At 37.2% G+C, this 22,848-nt stretch overlaps 1 protein-coding gene across 1 annotated transcript; it reads left to right on the top strand.

The window, feature by feature from the left end:
• The first annotated feature begins 7,318 nt into the window (after positions 1–7,318).
• On the top strand, positions 7,319–20,265 carry masp2 (MBL associated serine protease 2). Its single transcript, XM_084429055.1, has 11 exons — positions 7,319–7,408; positions 7,557–7,773; positions 9,093–9,270; positions 9,569–9,700; positions 13,099–13,295; positions 14,331–14,478; positions 17,087–17,205; positions 17,300–17,378; positions 18,177–18,299; positions 18,387–18,461; positions 19,246–20,265. Exons 1-11 carry the CDS (start codon positions 7,398–7,400, stop codon positions 20,025–20,027), a joined length of 2,061 nt encoding a protein of 686 aa, XP_084285181.1. The 5' UTR covers positions 7,319–7,397; the 3' UTR covers positions 20,028–20,265.
• The last annotated feature ends 2,583 nt before the right edge of the window (positions 20,266–22,848 follow it).

Below are 22,848 nucleotides of genomic sequence, written 5' to 3'. Positions count from 1 at the left end.
CTCTCCTCGGACAGCACGCCAAATACGCATTTATTCTATCTGACTTATTTGTAAGTGTGAACTAGTGAATAGACACTAGCCTGGCTAACGTCAGACCTCGTCTCATTGAGACGTGGTCTGGGAACCACATGTTAATTTTCTCATATTTGAGGCGTGGTTTACGAATGCCCAGAGCCGTTTATTGGGCGCTACGAATGTCTATCAAATGCGCCTGTACGTAGCTCATAGCCAATCGTTTCAATTATACCAGATGACGTATGTAGAGCGACAGAAATTCGACGAGGAAGAAGACGATGGGTCAGAGATTTGTGTGTACACGATGGAGTTCAGGAACTAAACTACTTAGAACACTATCTAAGGCTGCATCGAAAGGTAACTTCGCGTCTGCTGCCATGTTGGATCCATAGATATAAACAAACTGCTTAAGTGTGTCGCATAGACGTCGTCATCGTCTTGCTGCTCCCTCCCCGTTCTGTGATTGGTTCCCTTTTTGAGGGGAAAATCTGGTCCATGGTGTCCAGGCTGCCTAGCAGCGTGAATAAAATCACGCTGCGCGCAAGGCAGCATGGGGAAACCCAGGCTAAATAGACACGGTACTTCCTTGAAAATAAATTCCAGCACAGTGTTACAACAATCATAATGAAATGACCCTTCACAATAGATAATGCTTTACAATCAACTATTAGAGAGCTACATATATGTCAATTATATGTCAAACGTGATGCTTTTACAACATTTCAAATTCCTCAGTTCTTGCCATCTCTGAAAAGCCAAGCCAATGTTTATTCTCATTTTATTACAAGCTCTGTCGCGTTCTCTTTTTGCAGACTCTCCTCAGTTCGGCTGTTTTAAAAAAATAAATAAAAAGTACAGTTCCATTTTTGTGAAGGAAAAAGTACATACTTTTGAGTGTGTACCAGAATAGTAGGCAAGCATACTACTTAGTAGTACATACTACCTCATAATCTTTTTACTGTTGCTAGTTAAATGCATCCTGTCACAGTTTAAATTGTCCTGTCAATCTTCTTGTTAAAATCCTCCACATAATTTCCTACTGTTTCGGAGAAAAATGTAGTAGCATGTTGATCTGCCAGTCGTGGGTCTTTCATGCAGAGAAAACGCTCCCGTGTTTACAATTTGCATATTGATGCATTTAAAAGTTAATGACCAAATGTATCTTTATAAAAGTTCACAATGCTGTTGCAGTGGAAATATAATGTGGATAACATTGAATAAATAGGCTATATTTTCGTCAGGTTAGATACTGATTTTTAATCACTCATACCCCTTTATCTAAACCTACCGTCGGACACACACATCCATCATGTTTGTAGTTTAACACTTCTTATTCGCGTTTGTATCCTCATCCAATGAGCAATGAGTTGTGAGCAATAATAGCCATTAGAGTATGCACAGATCTGCACTTTGGATTCTAACCAGAAAAAGTAGCCTAGTAGACCATCTGTGTGTCTTTGGAATACTCATTTCAACATACTACGATTTGGGACACACTAATTCTAATGTCGAATACTATTTAGGACAGACAATATGCAAATTGGGACGCAGCATCTATTTATGGATATGACGACGCGCACGGGCGAGTTTGTAACGCTGCAGGTTGAAGCAGGGAAGGATGCAGGATCTACTTGCAGCAGCTTTTATTTAAACAAACTCTAATACTCATAAACTGGATCACAAGAAACAAGAACAGAACAACCAAACATAACGCAACAAACGACAGACCCAGGAACAGACTGAAACACAGGGCTTAAATACACAGAACAGATCAGGGAAAGGAGACACAGCTGGGACAAATGCCAGGTACCTAGATGCCTTCAGAGGTTTCCAGTCAGAGTACTTGAGGGAGTCTCATAAACCAATGCGAACTGTTGTTTCCTCCTTAGAATCACTTCAACTGTGTCCCAACAACCTGTGACCTCTCAAGCAGGCGTGATGACAGAGGTCAGCGCATTACACCTGACAGCCACAATCAGCATGGGCATGTGCAGCTGGAAATTACCCTTGTCATTTATGAGGATAATTATTGTAATCTCCTCATACATCAGCCTTTACCAGTGTAGTGTATTGGAAATGAGGGGTCTATTATGAGCTTGCTTATGGAACATTTGTCGCTTTATTCACTTAGTCTCTCTCTCTCTCTCCTGCTAACCCTCTTTCTCTCTCTCTTTTTCTCACTTGTACTGAAACCATCTTTTTAAATCATTAAATAACCATCTCATTTTGTGCCAACAGGTTTAAATGAAAGGGACTGTGGCATTACAAAGGCATTTATAATTCATTCTGCTCTCAGGGTAATTGGCACATGCGACGGCAACAGGCTTTCAGTGTCACCTGTTGTTTTTTCATCATAAACATCTGCCTGTGACACATCGCAACTCATATGTCTGAAAATGTCATAGGGCTGTAAATACTTTTTTCACATAAGTGTGAGTGTTCTACTTTTGCCTTTCATACATTTGCAATGTTACGTCCCTTATTCATTATCACAACACGGTCAAAAGTGAGCAACAATTGGTGTTGGAAAAGCCATTTTATAATATAAATTTGGTCAATTTTTTACTGTTCAGCAGGATGACAGATGACAGTTTTATTGGAGTCTACGTCATGATTAATAGCTGTTCTTATCACAGTTTTTCTTGATTGCTAACACACAATTGATGAAACAATACACCATTTTCTCACAACACAATCTCAAAACCACACACCAGCTTGTACAAACCTCAAACTTCCACTTCAAATTCAAATATGTTAGTCAAAAACTTAGCCAAACTTTGGCCTCAGATGACACACAAAACCTAACAAATACACAGATCCACTGCCTAGAGAACACTAGTGAGATCAATTCATAACTCAATGAATAACTGTTACAAAAACCTCCTTTTGGCAATTAGGAATCATTTTACAGTTTAATGTCTATTACCGTATACAACAAAATATAGGGGTGCATATACAGTGAAATTCAACAGTAAGCTTTAAGAAAAGTTTATTTTCATTACACTTCTGTAAAGTGATCTTGCAGTAGATAAAAAGCACTTGAAAATAAAAGTTCAAATACCAAAGAATTGAATACAAACTTTGTATGCAATACAATACAGTATACTGTTAATTACAGTACAGTAAAAAAAAAAATCAATAAATTCAGTATCAAACTGCATTACAGTATTGGTGACCATATTTGCCATTCTACAATATATATATATATATATATATATATATATATATATATACACTCACCTAAAGGATTATTAGGAACACCTGTTCAATTTCTCATTAATGCAATTATCTAATCAACCAATCACATGGCAGTTGCTTCAATGCATTTAGGGGTGTGGTCCTGGTCAAGACAATCTCCTGAACTCCAAACCGAATGTCAGAATGGGAAAGAAAGGTGATTTAAGCAATTTTGTGCGTGGCATGGTTGTTGGTGCCAGACGGGCCGGTCTGAGTATTTCACAATCTGCTCAGTTACTGGGATTTTCACGCACAACCATTTCTAGAGTTTACAAAGAATGGTGTGAAAAGGGAAAAACATCCAGTATGCGGCAGTCCTGTGGGAGAAAATGCCTTGTTGATGCTAGAGGTCAGAGGAGAATGGGCCGACTGATTCAAGCTGATAGAAGAGCAACTTTGACTGAAATAACCACTCGTTACAACCGAGGTATGCAGCAAAGCATTTGTGAAGCCACAACACGCACAACCTTGAGGCAGATGGGCTACAACAGCAGAAGACCCCACCGGGTACCACTCATCTCCACTACAAATAGGAAAAAGAGGCTACAATTTGCACGAGCTCACCAAAATTGGACAGTTGAAGACTGGAAAAATGTTGCCTGGTCTGATGAGTCTCGATTTCTGTTGAGACATTCAGATGGTAGAGTCAGAATTTGGCGTAAACAGAATGAGAACATGGATCCATCATGGCTTGTTACCACTGTGCAGGCTGGTGGTGGTGGTGTAATGGTGTGGGGGATGTTTTCTTGGCACACTTTAGGCCCCTTAGTGCCAATTGGGCCTCGTTTAAATGCCACGGCCTACCTGAGCATTGTTTCTGACCATGTCCATCCCTTTATGACCACCATGTACCCATCCTCTGATGGCTACTTCCAGCAGGATAATGCACCATGTCACAAAGCTCGAATCATTTCAAATTGGTTTCTTGAACATGACAATGAGTTCACTATACTAAAATGGCCCCCACAGTCACCAGATCTCAACCCAATAGAGCATCTTTGGGATGTGGTGGAACGGGAGCTTCGTGCCCTGGATGTGCATCCCACAAATCTCCATCAACTGCAAGATGCTATCCTATCAATATGGGCCAACATTTCTAAAGAATGCTTTCAGCACCTTGTTGAATCAATGCCACGTAGAATTAAGGCAGTTCTGAAGGCGAAAGGGGGTCAAACACAGTATTAGTATGGTGTTCCTAATAATCCTTTAGGTGAGTGTATATATATATATATTTTTTTTTTTGTCTTCTGACAAGATTTTCTTTCCTTCACCTAGGCATTCGTCTATCAGTTCTGCAAAAGTACCAAATGTAAGAAGTACATGGCTCTAAATCAATTTGACAATTATGAGTTTGAGGGAACATGTGCTACAGTATTTCCTGTAGAATAGTGAAAGTTCTCTAATCTAAAGGACTACTACTGTGTACTATAATTGTACTGTATGTGTGAGTAGTATAAAACCCCTGTAGATGAGTCTGTAGGCCATGGTCATTACATGCACAAGAACATGGTCAACTATAACGCTTTGTATTTCATCAGGAACAAATGTCCTTTGGCCCTGTCCCCTTCATTTTTCTTTCCCCCTGCTCTTACTCTTTGTCTCCCACCACTAGGATTCATTTTCCAAAGCACATAATCACATGTGGCATCATATTTATATTATCATAAGATTCTGATCAGTTTTGCTTCTTACTGGGTAACACTTTATAATAACGTTCAGTTGTAAGTCATGTATAAGTGGTTAGTTAATGATGAGCTAATCATTTACAAAACATTCATAAATGATTAGCAAGTGATATACTAACATTTTATGTGTTTTGTAAATTCCGTTACAAGTCATTTACAAGTGATTAGTAAATGATTAACTAATCATTTACGAAACATGACTATGCATTCATAAATGATTAATAAGTGATATGTTCATTATTTTATGTATGTTTTGTAGATTCAGTTATAAGTCATTTACAATTGATTAATTAATGATTAACTAATCATTTACAAAACATGACTATGCGTTTTATAAATGTTTAATTAATATTTTTTTTTTTTGTATGTTTTGCTCACATCAGGTGCACAGTGGTTAAAGACTCCATGTGTTTCAGAGAAGACAGCTGTCTATACCCTCACCAGTCAACACTTCTACTGCAGTACACACTACACTACACACTACAGAAGACAGCTGTCTATACCCTCACCAGTCAGCACTTACACTGCAGTACACACTACACTACACACTACAGAAGTCAGCTGTCTATACCTTCACCAGTCAGCACTTCTACTGCAGTACACACTACACTACACACTACAGAAGACAGCTGTCTATACCCTCACCAGTCAGCACTTACACTGCACTACACACTACACTACACTACACACTACAGAAGTCAGCTGTCTATACCCTCACCAGTCAACACTTCTACTGCAGTACACACTACACTACACACTACAGAAGACAGCTGTCTATACCCTCACCAGTCAGCACTTACACTGCAGTACACACTACACTACACACTACAGAAGTCAGCTGTCTATACCCTCACCAGTCAGCACTTACACTGCAGTACACACTACAGTGTTCAACACCTGTTATAGATGTGTAAACGCATGAATAAATCATTTACAACACTTTCTGCATCCCCTAATCTAAAGTGTACACTATTCATCACTTGTAAATGTGTTACACATCATTATTCATCATTAACTAACCACTTATAAATTACTTACAACTGAACATTATTATAAAGTGTTACCGAAAATTGGAATGTGTCAAAACAGGTGATATGTGTTAAACGTTTTGAGAAACGTGTCTTTGTTTCAAGAACTGAATGAATGGTTTAGGAAATTGGGCCAACCGAATCAGTTATAGTGTGTGAGCTGTCACAAACTTACCGTGGAAGGAAGACAATGATGCCGGATCCAAATAACATTAAAGTTTACTGGTGAGTAACACATACAGCGTGACCACATTCAATAACTGACAAAGGATGAAAAGAACAGGGAGTATAAATACACAGAGTGAGGAGGGAGCTAAACAGGCACAGGTGGAGGAAGGTAAACTAATCAGGGACTAACGAGAACAGGTGCAGACAATACATGACATCATGGTGACATTAGCAGTCAGGAAAAAAATTAATATGAATATCCTATCTCAGTGTCACTTGAATGTGGTTGCTTGTTAAGTTTGTAGTGTTACAGTGAAACTATGTGCTGATAAATCTGTTTATCAGTATTCAAAATATACAATGGGGTCCAAAAGTCTGAGACCACTAGTAAAAAATTCTATTGCTCAAATTTCCAATTTAGAATATATATTTTTTTCATGGTCAATGACATTGTAGTAATTTGAGTGAAAAGTAAAATAAATTTCAGAATATCTTAAGTCCACATGCTCAGTGTCACAATTGTACTTATTTGATCAGCGACCTTGTGATTTCTTATTTTATATCAAAACGTTATTGTTTTTAAATCTTAAAACTTTGTGTTTTCAGGATCTTTCACATTTTTTTTTTTTTTTTTTTACTCATATTTAAATGTGGTATCAGACTTTTGGACCCCACTATATTTAAATAAGCATAGTAAAACTTACGTGTTTGATAAAGCTATAAAGATAAAATTGTTAAGATCTGTTGTTTTGTTCTTTTGAATTAATTTCTACGAACTAAAGTTGTGTTTGCATTTACACACCGAGGGGAAAAATCAATTATTGACGACTGGTCAGAAGGACACATTCCAAAAATGAGAGTTCATTTGCTGTCAGGTGTTTTAAAAGTAAGAATAATATAATTGTCGATATAAAATCAGAATTAATCAAATTTTTGATTTACTTGTTCTGAATGTGTTTACTGCTTTCTTGTGTGATTGTTTCTCTTCTTGTCGAAGAAAAAACAATGACAAAATCTATTGTTTGAGGAGAAAAAAAGATGTTGTCAAGCTTGACAACAGAGATTAACTTCACTGGTATATCTTCAACCCAATAACTGATATTGACACTTGACAGAATGGACGATAATGAAAGCCAAAAGTTCAGTGTTCAGCACTGTGTTTACACTGAGCCATTTAGCTGGTTCATTAACCTGGAGGACAGAGTTCAGCAAAGGAGATCAGGACATTTTTTGTGAGATGAACTGAAGTTTGTGGTGTTCTGGAATGATGAACAGGTATGCAATGTGTTCAAATGTGTTCACTGTGATGTGTTAAGTGTGGAGTGGGAACAATTGCCAGTCCCCAATGTTTCTGTTTAATGTGTTGGGATTGTGACAGCTTCAATACGTTATCAGTGATACACCTTTTTTGCTGCTGTTTTAGTGTATCTTTGGCTTTCGTCGCCCTGCTTCCATTAGCTTTTGGTTCAGAGCTGACAGGACTGTTTGGGAGCTTCACATCACCAAACTTCCCAAACGTCTACCCTAACCAGCAGCGTATGGTGTGGAATATCACAGGACCAGAAGGACACAGATTACGCCTCTACTTCACTTATTTTAGCCTGGAGCCTTCTCATCGCTGCGAATATGACTATGTTCAGGTTAGATCCATGTTTTCAACAGAGATGTAAAAGTTGGGTCATTTTATGGGATATATACACACCAAAGTGCACAAGTCCTAGATAATGATTCATATTTTGGTATCACAAACAAATCAGTCTGTTGAAATTGGATAAAGAGAATTGCAGTTTTAAATGAGAAAGACATTAAGACATTCTTGCCAGTGCAAATCAAAATCAGACTTCAATCAGGAATCTGTTAGTTTGGCTGATTGAAAGCTTTACAAGGTTCACACAAAAATGAAAATTCTGTCATCAATTACTCAACCTTGTTCGTTCATCTTCAGAGCACAAATGAAGATATTTGTAATAAAATCTGAGCCAGTTCTGTACTCTTCATTGACAGCTACGCAACTACCAATTTGACGCTTCAAAAAGTTCATAAAGAGATTGTAAAATCAATCTATACGAATTGAGCGGTTTAGTCCAAATTTTCTGAAGAGATTCGATCACTTTATATGATGACCAGATTGAATTTAGGGTTTAATTCACATATAGACATTGATCAGCGAATATAAACAGAACCAATCCTGCTTGACACGCGAAAACAAACCTCATTGGTTCTTGCAGAAGCTCAAACGTGCTGCGTAACACGAGAATGAACCTCATTGGTTCTTGCAGAAGCTCAAACGTGCTGCGTAACACCAGAATGAACCTAATTGGTTCTTGGGGAAGTTCAAACGTGCTGCGAAAACCCCAGAGAATGAACCTCATTGGTTCTCTCGGAAGTTCAAACGTGCTGCGAAAACCCCAGAGAATGAACCTCATTGGTTCTCTCGGAAGCTCAAACGTGCTGCGAAAACCCCAGAGAATGAACCTCATTGGTTGTTGCACGTCAAGTGAACATGCTTGACCTTCTGTTTACCACAGCTTATCTGTTCAAAAGCGAATGTGTCTCTTCAGAATTTGTTTACTAAACCACTCAATTCATATGGATTAGTTTTACGATAATTTTTTATTTATTTTTTAACTTTTTGAAGCGTAATAGCTGTCAATAGGGACAGAAATTCCTCAGATATTGTTAAAAACTCTTACAAAAATATATAATGTAGATTATTACTAAAATATTTAAGTATATTGATAATTAATCAGATATTTAAAATATCAAAACATATTAGCCAAGCAAGTGTAAACATCTTTCTAGTAAACCTGTTGCCTATAAGCACCATTTAATATCAGAGAACTCAAATACTGAACATTTGATTAAACCTCTCTATCATGAAATGCACAGTATGGCTGTTATGTGAATGCAGGATACAGATGCGTGTTTGTAATAATTACTACTTGCTTAAACTTTTCAGGTGTTATCCGAAGGAAATGAGACGGTCCGGTTCTGTGGCGAAACGGAGACAAATTACGGTGATGCGCCCAAAAACACTGTCATCTATTCTGCCAGCAACACCATGGCCGTGCTCTTCAGATCAGATTACTCCAATGAGGGCCGTTTCACAGGCTTCCAGGCATTTTTTTCTGCTGAAGGTGATGGAAACAATGGATTCACTGCATGACTGCCTCTCTCTTCCGCTGTCACCTCTTGCTGTAAAGGCTAAAGGGTTGAACTTGACGATAATTAAAAAATGCTAAATAAATCAAATATTGTATATTTACTTGTTTATGACGTTGTATAGTCTAAAATGAAATAGATTTTAAGTTTATATTCAGTATATAAGTCCTTTTAATTATATTCTATATCTTTTTTTATTATACTTGAATTGATCTTGGATGCCCAAACCCGAATGAGAACTGTTGCTAAACGATCTTGTTTTACTCTTTACAGACATTGATGAGTGCCTGAGCACAATGGATGGAGAGCCTGTGTGTGACCATAATTGCCATAATTATGTGGGGGGATTTTACTGCACTTGCCGATTGGGATTCGAACTCCACAATGATAAAAGACACTGCCCTGGTAAGGCTGATATCAGAGCAGGTGAAAACCCTGGCCTGTAGTCTTTCTGCTCATTGATGAAGAATTGTATAGGGCTGGCCAATGTTCATGATAACGATCTGATTGTGCAACTAAAAGCACTCTTAAAGGGGTCATGATTTTAACATGTTCCTTGAAGTTCACTCATAATGCAACAACAGCAAAACAAATATATATACAGAAAAAACTAATATTTTCAACCCTTATTCTGCCCCTCTGTCTTAAATGATACATTTTTAAGGGGCGGCTCCTTTAAGGCTGGTCAGTAAACGGCCGCTGTTTGCATAAACAGTATCTACACCCACTCGCTATTGCATGTGATTAAAGGGATAGTTCACCCAAAAATGAAAATTAGCCCATGATTTACTCACCCTCAAGTCATCCTAGGTTTATATGACATTCTTCTTTCAGACAAATACGATCGGAGTTCATGACTCTTCCAAGCTTTATAATGGCAGTGAATGGCTTTATATTTTTTGAAGTCCATAAAAGTGCATCCATCCATGATAAAAGTGCTCCACACTGCTCTGGGGGGTTAATAAAAGCCTTCTGAAGTGAAGTGATGCATTTGTGTAAGAAAAATGTCCATATTTAACAGATTGGAGATTAAAATAATATCAGAAAATACATTTACTTTTGCTATGGTTAAATAAATGTTTAAAAAAATGCATTTTTTTCTCTACATAGTGTTGATATGGCAACTAGTCAATACACTAAGTTTCGTCATGCTAGCATGTGTGGAAGTATTTAAGTGTGTTACAACTAGCCCCGTGTTAGGTTGTGCCCTGCTCACCCCTATTACTATTAGTGGGTGTCTTGCTCTGGAGGCAAGCATATGCAAATATATTTGCCCTTGTGACATCACAGATCCCGCAATATCCAAACAAGCCATTTTCCATGCTGCACAATTAACTTAAAATGATTTCTACTTCTCTCGATTAATTAAATATAATCATCGCGATATTTGCCCCGCTGATTATTTGTGCTGAAAACATTTTTGTTTTTATTTTAGACATTTACATTACTTGCACTGGTAACAAGCCTCTATTATCTTTCCTACATTTTCTGCCCAGTGTTTTGCTTAATCTTCTCAATCTGGCAACCATGCACATGCATGGTTATATAATTATATAAAATATAATGAAATTTTATATATTTTTTTCAAATGAGTATAATCTTAAATTGAAACATTTTGGAGCATAATAAACTGTTTAACCATTTACCACAAACAGCAATGAGCAACAGTCTCTTTGCCTGTAATCTAAGATGTGTAAAAAAATGTAATCCGAAGAAACCCAACTTTTAGCTGTGTAAGTCCTGAACAAATCTTTAAATGTTTAGGAGATATTGTCAGTACTGATTGATGCTCCAGTAGTGACTCTTGTACATCACAGACCTATTGAAACAGCGGTCACAGCAGCAGGCTGGGCAGCCACAGCTCACCACACACTATCTATCAGTCCTGTCAACAGCTCTTGATTGAGCTAGCATGGCCTGTAATAAAGCAGGAAATAGAGTCACCTAATAGTAGAGGGGTTTGTTATATCATTGATAGAGTGATAGAGTCGATATAAGCGAGGATTGTGTGGGCTTTCGAATAGGCATATTTACATTTTCGACCTTCAGGTTATGAAAACTTTTGGCAGAAAAATGGATTAGCTCCAAAAACTCTTCTCATTTAAAGTGCTAATGTTCACTGCGGTTCTGGACAGCGCTAACTGGCTTTAGCCTGAAGCACGCTTCAGCAACAGACTGATGATTCACTAGTGTGCCTGTATAAAGCAGTTGATCTCTGTCACTCTAAGCGAATCCAGGTTAATTACCATTGGTTCCTGAGGGAACAGCGTTATAGAGATCAGTTGAAAATTTATACCGTTTTCTAGCTGTGATACTGTGCTAATGATGGGTAATTAATCACAATTACCAGGCCAGACATGCCTCTTAATTGTTTTTCTTTGCTAATGGGGAAGATAGAGACATCACATCATATCACACTGAAACAATGACTTGTGTCTGAATCATTTAATCATATGAATTAGTAGACCTTCACCCTGAGATTCTTCATTTATAGCAATTATTTGTAGCATCTGCACTTGTTGGGGTTCATTTATTAAATTAATAGTATGGCCAAAAATAAAATTTCTGTCACCATTTATTCACCCTCAATGTTTGAAACCTTTATGACTTTTTTTCTTCGGTGGAACACAAAATGGGAAATTCTAAATGTGACTCATGTGCTGCTATATATTCCAAGTCTTCTGAAGCCATATGATTTCTTTTTCTGAGAAATTAAAGTCATTATTCACTGAACATCTTTCCATCCAGTAAGTATTACTCAATTATTGAGTCAATGAGTCAATTCATGAGTGAATCATTGACTGAATCAGCTGATTTGTTTAAATTTTTTTTATTTGTTTATAAATCAGCCATCACCAGCATGTGAAGGTTTTCAGTGAATATTACTTTTATAGATTCAGTAAATTATGCTTTTATGATGAAGTATTATTTTGAAGCTTTCAAGCTTCACACAGGATGCAAAAGTAGTACAATAAAACTTGTTTTCATCATAAAGCCTAAAAGCTCTAGTCCCCATTTATTTTAATGGCCAGGAAAATAGCAAACAAAGAAAATGTTCAGATTTTCATCTTTTGTGTTTTTGTGTTTTGTGTAAGACAAATGGGTTTGGAACAACATGATGTTGATGATGCTATTGAATATGTATGTGTCTTTTTATTCTATTCGAAGTATCAGTAACTTCTGATTGATTTTGCATGTTGATTTTGCACTTCTGACAAAACAATAAAAATAAAATGACTGTCATTACTATAATCTTTTTTTAATATATATATATATTTTTAATCATAAATAGTGGTCAAACTTCAAAGCTTAAAAATCCTAAATCTAAACCAAAGTCTAAATTTTACTGATGATACACAGTTTAGTTGGTAATAGCATCCAGTGAACCTAAACAACAACTATCTTGGGCAACCAGTGATTTTTGCATCTGATGTGGTTAAGGTTTGAGTAAAGGTGTTCTCTTATTTGTATGTTTTTGTGCAAATGCAAAAAATAATAGCAAATTTACCTGAAAGATTTGACTGTTTCTATCTCATAACCATTTTTTAGCTGTAAAGAGTTTGCATTCGCTAAAGTATCTAATTTTCATGCACGTAATGTTTGTAACTCTTCATAAATGTATAGATGCAGTGACAGAAAGCACTTTCTCTGGCCATTTTACAGGTGGAAAGGTTTATTTGCTTCTGAGCATCCCGAATCAATGTTGCAGTGTTAAATGCGGCATGGATAGTTGTCTGTTTAATGTATATGTGTGTGCTTTTGACAATTTCCAGTGGGTGTGAAAATGCTTTTTCCCAATGTAGCTGAGTGTAGTGGGCAGGTGTTTCAGGAGAGGTCAGGAGAACTGAGCAGTCCAGAGTACCCAGGTGTTTATCCCAAGATGAGCCATTGTGATTACACCATCAGTTTGATGGAAGGCTTCCAAGTGACCCTGGAATTCCAAGACCTGTTTGATGTGGAGACTCATCCTGAAGTCCGCTGCCCTTATGACATCCTTAAGGTTGGTTATTTCTCAATCAGCAAGCTCTGACAACAGGATGGTAGTTCAAACCTAAAACACCAGCCATAATAGCATGTGTGTGGACACATCTCAGTCACTTTAATGGGGTCCTACTGGGTCCTTTGGGAAGTCAATACCTCTACCTGATAAAAAATACTCCTAATAATATTCAGATTATTTTTTAAATCGGTTGTTAAATACAGAAACAAATCTAATGCTTTTTTTGCAGTGTGTGAGAAGTATTAATGCTAAAGATTTGCTGTTTTTACATTATTTCTTTTTCTCATAGGTGAATTGTATTGAATCCAGTTAAGGTCAATTTGGCCCCAACCATAAAAATCTTACCTACATTTTTAACATAATACAATGATTAAAGTTCAGAATAACTACAAATGTAGAAGAACTATAAGAAAATTAACTCATTAATGTGTACAGTGTACTAAATGTAATAACATATTGTATATGGTCAATAGAATCCCCACACAACCGTCATAATGCTGCACTTTATACTGAAGACTCGTTTTAAGCTTAAGGAAGATTATTTACAGTCTAAATACTGTTTGAAGAGAGACATAATATGCCTTCTAGTGCCCTTGCTGAGTGTTAGAAAATATTGATTTTAGAGTGATTTACACAGAGAAGATTGGCTCTCCATATGCTTGATATGCTTGATAAGTGTTTAAGAGTGTTTACTTTTCAGCACTGATTTTATACTCTGCATCAAAGCTCATTCGATTTTAATGACTTGAATCCAATTCCCTTCTTATGGGTTTAACCATCTTGTTATGCTAAGCAAATTTGTAATTTTGAGTTTAGCTGTTTCCACCCTCACTGCCTCTAAAAACAAAAATGGTCCCCTTAGCACTGGTGTTAAGTGTCAGACTACTCCACTAATCACTGACCTGAAGGCTGTTGAATACATAATGTATGCTCTCTCATGCCCTCCATTATTTCTCATCACCCTCCCATCACCCAAGAGGCTTGTTTATCTGTTGCCATTTGTATTTACTGACAAGTTAAACTGTTTTGTTTAAGATCACTGCAGGTGGAAGGGAGTATGGCCCATTTTGTGGCAAGACCCCACCAAGAAAAATAGAGACAGGAACTCACAAAGTGCATGTGACCTTCCGCTCAGACGGTTCTGGGAAAAACAAAGGCTGGAAGATCAAGTACACCAGCACAGGTAGTTTACAACCCCCTATTATGTACCTTTATGGTAAGTAAAGCATAATGTATACCCAACCTCAGGTTATTTTGTGATAATGAGCAGCTAACTGTGCATAATCCTACATATTAAATTACTACTACATATTAATTAAATAGATATGTGTGTCACGGGAGCTGCTAACAGGAAGCACACGAAGATTCAAACAAAATAGTCTTTAATCCAAATATCTCACAGACATAACATTAACGACACCGAACAATGAATTGAAGGAAGACAGGACTTAAATACACAGAGAAGCAAAAGAGCTAATTAATGGGCAACAGGTGAATGGGATATACAATCAAGGGAACAAACTGGCACACACTAGGAAACTGGGTCACACAGGCAAACAGGCACAGAACTTAAAACACAATAAGGCCACATTTAGCCTACACATAGCCGGGTATTTAGAGAAACGAATATTCCCCCCCCTCCGTTTTCAAAAATAACATCGTGCACACAACATCGTTTTCAAAAAAGTTGTCGTTTACATCAACCCGCATAAATACGCTGTCGAGCGCCATTATAACTATGCCAAACCTATGGGCGGCAGTGTAGGGAGAAGGATAAAGCCATGCAAGCCAATCAGAATCCTCAAAATCGACAACAACGAATAGCACTAGCGACTTCCTGTTCCTTTCAAAACAACAGACATGGCGCGAGGTTCATGACGTAAGCATTTTCTGGCGCATAATGTGACGTTTGAGAACCTAAAACCCCGTTTCTCCCAGTTGACACGGCAACACATAACCAGCGTTTTCAGAAATCTCCACTTTGGCCGGAGTTTTTAGAAATAATCGTTTTCTGGGATAAAAACGGCGTTTTCGTGTAAATGACAGGCCAAAACGCAGGGAAATATCTGCGTTTTCCCATCGTGTAAACGGGGCCTAAAACATATCAAAACCCTGACAATGTGGACATAAAATATTGATTTATGTTGAAATTATTTTAAAATCTTACCTGTATATTATCTTAAAACTTCCACTAAAAAATATTGCCCAATACAATGTATAAAACAATCAGCCAAGCGACAAATCAAACAAATGAAACTTGCATTTGTAGAAACGAGAGAGCGGGTCCACGGTGTAGCGCCGGCTTCAATTACCAAATGAGTGGACCAACGTTGCCATGAATGACGTTCAATATACACTGAAGCAATAGTCGAGTTCTGGAAGTAAAAATCCCATATTGGAATTGATTTTAAATTGATTTTGATTTTGAACCTTTTAAGAAGACCTGTGAGCTACAATGTTGTTAATCAATGGTATATGCTTTTGTTGAGGCCATCGGCCTGCATTATTTCATCTTACGTTTTAAACAATCATGTTCAATAGCAGAATACCTGGTAAAAAAAAAAAAACCTACACTACCCATTTTTCTGCAAAGAAATCTTCACCAATCAGAAAATTTCAACAAGCAAATTGCACCAGAAGAACTCTTTAGCACTAATCAATTCAGTCACCCTAAGCTCTCAAACTACTTAAATGCATGCATAATTTGCAATAAATGTACAGTATGTTGTTTCTAAAAATATAATCATCATCTTATAAATCAGTAGTTTTATATTCATCCAGAGTTTTTAGTTTTAGATTGTAATTTGCATACTTCATGAGATTGTAGTTCTTTTCCCTATCAAAGGTGTTAAAGTTAAGGTAGGTAATTTTCAGAGAGGCTAGCAATAGCGAGCTAGCTTTGAAAGCATAAGGTCCCACCCTCCCTTCAGAGCGTCCTCCAAAACACAGGCAAACAAAATTGTCACAAGAGACGGCATTAAACTAAGCACATAACATATAATAATAATGAGCATCAGCTTAAAGAGACCTGACTTCTGCAGGTTCATCTCGGCGTTGATTAGTGTTAATTGCGGAGGTATAAAAATACATACAATGACAAGGTAGACATCGTATCTTTGCATTCGGACCGAATTCAATGATTGGATGAAAATCTTTTGGTCCACATACAATAATATGTACATATAAATACACTTAGACCACTTAACTTAGTGATTGCTATCAGGATGTGAAGAGACTTTCAACCAGTAACAAAAAATATTTCTGGAACAAATCGCTTGCCTTGCCTTTAAGTAAACAGTCATCGGTCTTTTTGTCCGAATTTCAAATATTAAAATATTTTTTTAAATGTGTTCAAATTAAAGTTGTAATGTGATTACCTTGTAGCTGCTTTGTTGGCTTCAAGACTTATAACTCTTAAACAAAGACCTTTTTAAAACCCCTATGGGAAAAATACTTCACTGACGCTGTTGCACTCCTTTAGGAAAGGGCTGACCGCTGCATACTATGATTGAACAATAGGAATCAAGTGTTCCAGAATGTGTGTAATAATAATGATTAATATGTTGTTTGCCTTACATTTGTTTTGTGTGGATTCTCTCTCAAGCACATTTCAAGAAAATGATGAATGGTGTGCAATCTACCAAAAAATAAATGTTTTGAAGCAGGGTTTCAGATCTGATGGCTGTCTCCAGACATTTTGATGCATTAAGAATCACATAAACATTTAAATGACAAGCCAATGGCCTGGTTTCCAGAATGTGTGTTTTCATTACTGTTCCCTTCTCTCACAGCCCAGCCATGCCCAAACCCCGTGACTCCTCGACACGGACATATCCAGCCCCGGCAGTCTCAGTACATCATGACGGACACCTTCAATGTCACATGTCAGCTGGGCTATGAATTAATTCTGGTAACCATTTTTCCTCTTTTACTTTCTCTAAGATTTAAGAAAAAGAGCTTGGTATGCTATATAGAGAGTTAAAAGTGACTTTTTGCATCTTAAGGGGGAGGAAGCTTTGCCCTTTTATCAAGCCACATGCCTGAAGGGTGGATTTTGGGATGGACCGCTGCCTAACTGCATCAGTAAGTTGCTCAAGAATCCCAGATAAGCATGAAGTGTGTATAATCGTCAATGGGGGTTTACTGCAACAAAGAGGAGGTACGTTTTAAAACCTAAGGTGTTATTTCAAGCTGAAGTGGGTGAAATTCTGACTGTGGTAATTCTGGGATGAAATCGTGATGACACATAACAAAAGCACATTTTTAATTAAAACATTTTAGATATGCATTTTATCATGAAAAGACAATGAAAAAGGGGATGATAACAATATGTACTTGGTAAAATGAATGATTAAAACTACAACAAAAACAACAATAATTTTCTTCATTTTTTTTTTTGCATGAAAAATCTAAAAATTACAAACTGGTGTGGATTAATTTAACATATTCTTTTTTTTTCTTTTCTTTTTTTCTTTTGCTTCTCAAGTAAATTTATGTTATTATTAGTAATTTCAACACTTTTGTTAGGAAACAAAACTAAAATACTGATTAAGAAATAATTTTTTCCTGTAAAAAACAGTGATTCAACATTGCTTATTAAATTATTTATAAAAAATAACAAACGTATGCAAAAACAACTGTAGGACTGACAAGGTTATTTAAAACATGTGCTGAAATAACTAACACAAATAATAAAAAGACAAGAAAAAATAATACAAAGAAAGAAAAATATGCAGATTCAATTCAAAATGAAAGCGACAAATAATCAACCGTAAACAGATTTTAAGAGCCAGATATTTATATGACATTTATTAAACTAAATAAATAAAAAATGGATGTGTCTATAAACTGTGTGAGTTCCCAAATGTCCTTCTTTTGCAGTTATTGATTGTGGAGAGCCTGTAGAAGTGCATAATGCAAGTGTGAAATTCACCAAAACCACATATAAATCTGTGATCACGTATTCCTGTAATGAATTCTACGCAATTGAGGCTGGAAATAATGGTAAGGTGCATGTCACAGGATAGCAAGACACTGTACTAATCAATCATCACTGGAGGTTTACAGCAATCCTTTTCTCTCTGAAATTAGGAGTCTATACCTGTGCACATGACGGCTACTGGAGAGATGCCCTGGGTGGAAAAATACACCAGATATGTTCACCCAGTGAGTTTTAGTTTAATGCATTTGGCTTAACAGATGGTTTATGTTTTAATATACTGTACACCACCATCAAAAGTTTGGACACGTTTGACTGAATTTGTTTTTCAGGATCTCAAAACCTTCCTATCCAAAAAATATAAACTTATATTAAACTAATATGAAATATAACATTTTAAGTTTTTAAAGGGATAGTTAACCCAAAAATGAAAATTCTGTCATCATTTACCTGTATGAAGAACACAAAAGAAGATATTTTGAAGAATATGGGGTAAACCAAACAATTGATGGGCCCTGAGAGTGTGCAGAACTGTAATCTAAAGGGTGGCTCAGAATTTTTTTTTTTTTTTTTGGTTACTAAAATGGAAGTATGAAAATTATTTAACAGTTTTGAGCAGTGCTTCTCAACCAGGGTGCAGCAAACTTCCAAAGGGACCTCTAGCATATATGACTTAAAAAAAAAAAATTAAGATATTGCTTATTTTATTTTTAAAAATTGTCTTTGAAAAAACAGAATTCCCTAAGTCTTGGAAACCGTTTTAAAAGTGTGGCCTGGAAATTCATGAGCATTTTTAGAATAAATATTTTTCTAGAACATTTTTTAGATGTGCCAAACTTTCAAATTTGAGTAAAAAAATTCCTTTTAAAACATTCTTAATCCTTATCCAGTTAATAATGAACAACTGGAAAAATCATGGGGCCTTTGAAAATGTTTGGTGTCATTTTTTCCTGGTAGTTTATATCAGTGTCACATTGTAAACACTAATCTGATGTCTGCCATTTCTGAAAGTTTGTGGACAGCCTGAGAAAAAGCTATCCAAGGTGATTGGCGGGGAGAATGCAGAAAAGAACGAGATTCCCTGGCAGGTCATGATACGAATGGGTCCCAGGTTCATCGGTGGCGCTTCTCTCGTGTCAGACAACTGGGTCCTCACTGCTGCTCATGTCCTGAAAAGCTATGGAGACACTTCCGAGCTGCAGCTGAAGATGGGCACCGTCAAACAACAGGACAATGAGGCGGTCGTCGGCATTCCACAGAAAATCTTTATTCACCCTCAGTACCATCACGATAACGTTAATTTCAACCATGACATTGCCCTGATTAAACTGGAGTATAAGGTACCTGTCAGTAAAGCCGTCATGCCTGTGTGTTTGCCTGGAAGGGAAGAGCGGTTTGTTTTGAAGGTTAATGACGTCGGGAAGGTGTCTGGGTGGGGTGTGTGGAATACAAACAGACCTGCATTATTTTCCAATAATCTCCAGTACGTACATTTACCCGTCACTGATTTTGAGGACTGTAAGGCTAAATATGACTCCACAGTGACGGCTAAAGGGAAACTAGTAGTGACAGAGAATATGATATGTGCTGGGTTTGGTCAGGGGGGAAAAGATTCCTGCCAGGGGGACAGTGGAGGGCCCTATGCATTTTTTGACAATCAGAGTAAAAGCTGGTTCATAGGCGGTATTGTGTCATGGGGTCATGGCTGCGCCCAGGCTGGGTATTATGGGGTTTATACCAAAGTGAGCAATTACCTTCCGTGGATTGAAGAAATCATGTCAAAAAACAGTTGAAACAGTTGTGAAAGTGTTCAAAATGTTTGCCTTTGATTTGATATGGATTTATCATTGGGCAAATTGTTGTTAATTATTTTTACCATGACAGCACTGCATGTAGGCTATCAGTCATTCACTTATTTTTTTGGTTATTGTTTTATTAATCTTGGTTTTGTACAGCACTTTGGTCGGCACTTGCTGTTTTTAAAAGTGTTAAATAAATAAACTAAACTAAATAAACTAAACTGAAATTTTGTATTCACTTATTTGCTTTTGGGGTACCACACAAATAAAATATACTCTTCATAATACAAATATTTAAAAACAAAAACTAAATACATACTTTCAAACACTTGGTCACATGCCAGGGACTATAATTTCTAGCAGAAATATGTCAATGAATTTGCTTAGTAGGAATATAGTTTAATAAATTCATATTTATATCATTATGTAGTGGCAGTTTCCTGAAAGCAAAAGAGGGTGTGCTACATTGTGAATTATTTTTACGTTGATTAATTATTTTCTTTAGTCAAAATTTGAAAATGGCATAACCCAGAGTTATTTGGTTTCATTTTCATAAAGCCAGTGGTGTCAATGCAGAGGTGTTTGTTTAAAAGTCAAGTAAGCTCAGGCATCATGATTTACAGTCATTAAGTTCTTATGCATTATGCATCTGATCTCAGAGTCCCTCTGTTGTCTTCTATCAGCAGCAGGGACCGTATGGTCTCTCCAGCCCTGTGTAATTACCTCTCCAGTGCTATTTTGGCCCTGTGGAGTTCTAATCATTCTCAAGCCCACTTCAACCTGTGTCCTATCGCAATAACTCAAGGTATGAACAACTGAAAGTTTACTGCAAATACTGCACGCATTCGAAGCAACATATCATACCAACATTTTCCATTTAAATACATGCATAACTAAACCAAAACAACAGTAAGACAAGCATCACTATCAGCCTTTTGCTTGGGATTTGAATAAACTCTTAACCCTGTAATTTTGTGCTATACAGACATGCACGATACCTCAGATAGCATCACTTGTTGATTAGAGGTGAGCTACAGTGAGGAAAATAAGTATTGAACACCCTGCTATTTTGCAAGTTCTCCCACTTGGAAATCATGGAGGGGTCTGACATTGTCATCGTAGGTGCATGTCCACTGTGAGAGACATAATCTAAAAAAAAAAATCCAGAAATCACAATGTATGATTTTTTAACTATTTATTTGTATGATACAGCTGCAAATAAGTATTTGAACACCTGTCTATCAGCTAGAATTCTGACCCTCAAAGACCTGTTAGTCTGCCTTTAAAATGTCCACCTCCACTCCATTTATTATCCTAAATTAGACGCACCTGTTTGAGGTCGTTAGCTGCATAAAGACACCTGTCCACCCCATACAATCAGTAAGAATCCAACTACTAACATGGCCAAGACCAAAGAGCTGTCCAAAGACACTAGAGACAAAATTGTACACCTCCACAAGGCTGGAAAGGGCTACGGGGAAATTGCCAAGCAGCTTGGTGAAAAAAGGTCCACTGTTGGAGCAATCATTAGAAAATGGAAGAAGCTAAACATGACTGTCAATCTCCCTCGGACTGGGGCTCCATGCAAGATCTCACCTCGTGGGGTCTCAATGATCCTAAGAAAGGTGAGAAATCAGCGCAGGGGGGGGTTCTGCACATGGGACAGGGCGACTGCACTGTATTCAGCAGAGGATGACCGGGGCCATGTATTGCGAGATTTTGGGGAACAACCTCCTTCCCTCAGTTAGAGCATTGAAGATGGGTCGAGGCTGGGTCTTCCAACATGACAATGACCCGAAGCACACAGCCAGGATAACCAAGGAGTGGCTCTGTAAGAAGCACATCAAGGTTCTGGCGTGGCCTAGCCAGTCTCCAGACCTAAACCCAATAGAGAATCTTTGGAGGGAGCTCAAACTCCGTGTTTCTCAGCGACAGCCCAGAAACCTGACTGATCTAGAGAAGATCTGTGTGGAGGAGTGGGCCAAAATCCCTCCTGCAGTGTGTGCAAACCTGGTGAAAAACTACAGGAAACGTTTGACCTCTGTAATTGCAAACAAAGGCTACTGTACCAAATATTAACATTGATTTTCTCAGGTGTTCAAATACTTATTTGCAGCTGTATCATACAAATAACTAGTTACAAAATCATACATTGTGATTTCTGGATTTTTTTTTTTTAGATTATGTCTCTCACAGTGGACATGCACCTACGATGACAATTTCAGAAACTTCCATGATTTCTAAGTGGGAGAACTTGCAAAATAGCAGGGTGTTCAAATACTTATTTTCCTCACTGTATAATGTATTTTGCTGAGAAGAAAATATCAATATGTGGCGAGAATGAGCGAGTCATAATTCATTCAGTAACAAAACAAGTGGCGGTCTTTAAGAGTCATTAAATGATTCACTCCAAAGATTCGTTCAGAATAAAATTAAACACTGTGGACGATCGGGGTCGCATTGATTAATTGAACCTAATATGGAACTATTTTCGTTTCAAAATAACTTGCAATATTGTGTTTAAGATGTGAGCATTCAATAAAGAAAGGCAACGTGCTGTTGTTCTGAATAGTAGCATGATTAACTGCGTCACGCTTATGAATAGAGCTGACCTCACACTCGAGGAGGATCAACGCACGTAGGCCTATCAGTTTTACTCAGAGGTCCAAACTGAGTAGAAATATGCCATTTGTTGCAGATATTATTTATATGGACAAAAATTAAGACGGAATTTTGATAGCGTGTCCATGTAAATCAATTATAATTTTACTTAGACTAAGCTAGGCTACTTATAAAGTCAAAGCTCTATCATTTT

This window comes from Rutilus rutilus (assembly GCF_951802725.1).
Source record: "Rutilus rutilus genome assembly, chromosome: 13".
NCBI lineage: Eukaryota > Metazoa > Chordata > Actinopteri > Cypriniformes > Leuciscidae > Rutilus > Rutilus rutilus.
Note: the sequence above shows the minus strand (reverse complement) of the source record. Positions and strands in the feature narration are given on the sequence as shown.

Excerpts from the sequence above, each read along its gene's own strand:
- masp2 (XM_084429055.1), top strand. Across the intron at positions 9,701-13,098 it reads TGATAAAAGACACTGCCCTG|CTGAGTGTAGTGGGCAGGTG; the intron begins GTAAGGCTGATA and ends TTCCCAATGTAG. Across the intron at positions 13,296-14,330 it reads GCCCTTATGACATCCTTAAG|ATCACTGCAGGTGGAAGGGA; the intron begins GTTGGTTATTTC and ends GTTTTGTTTAAG.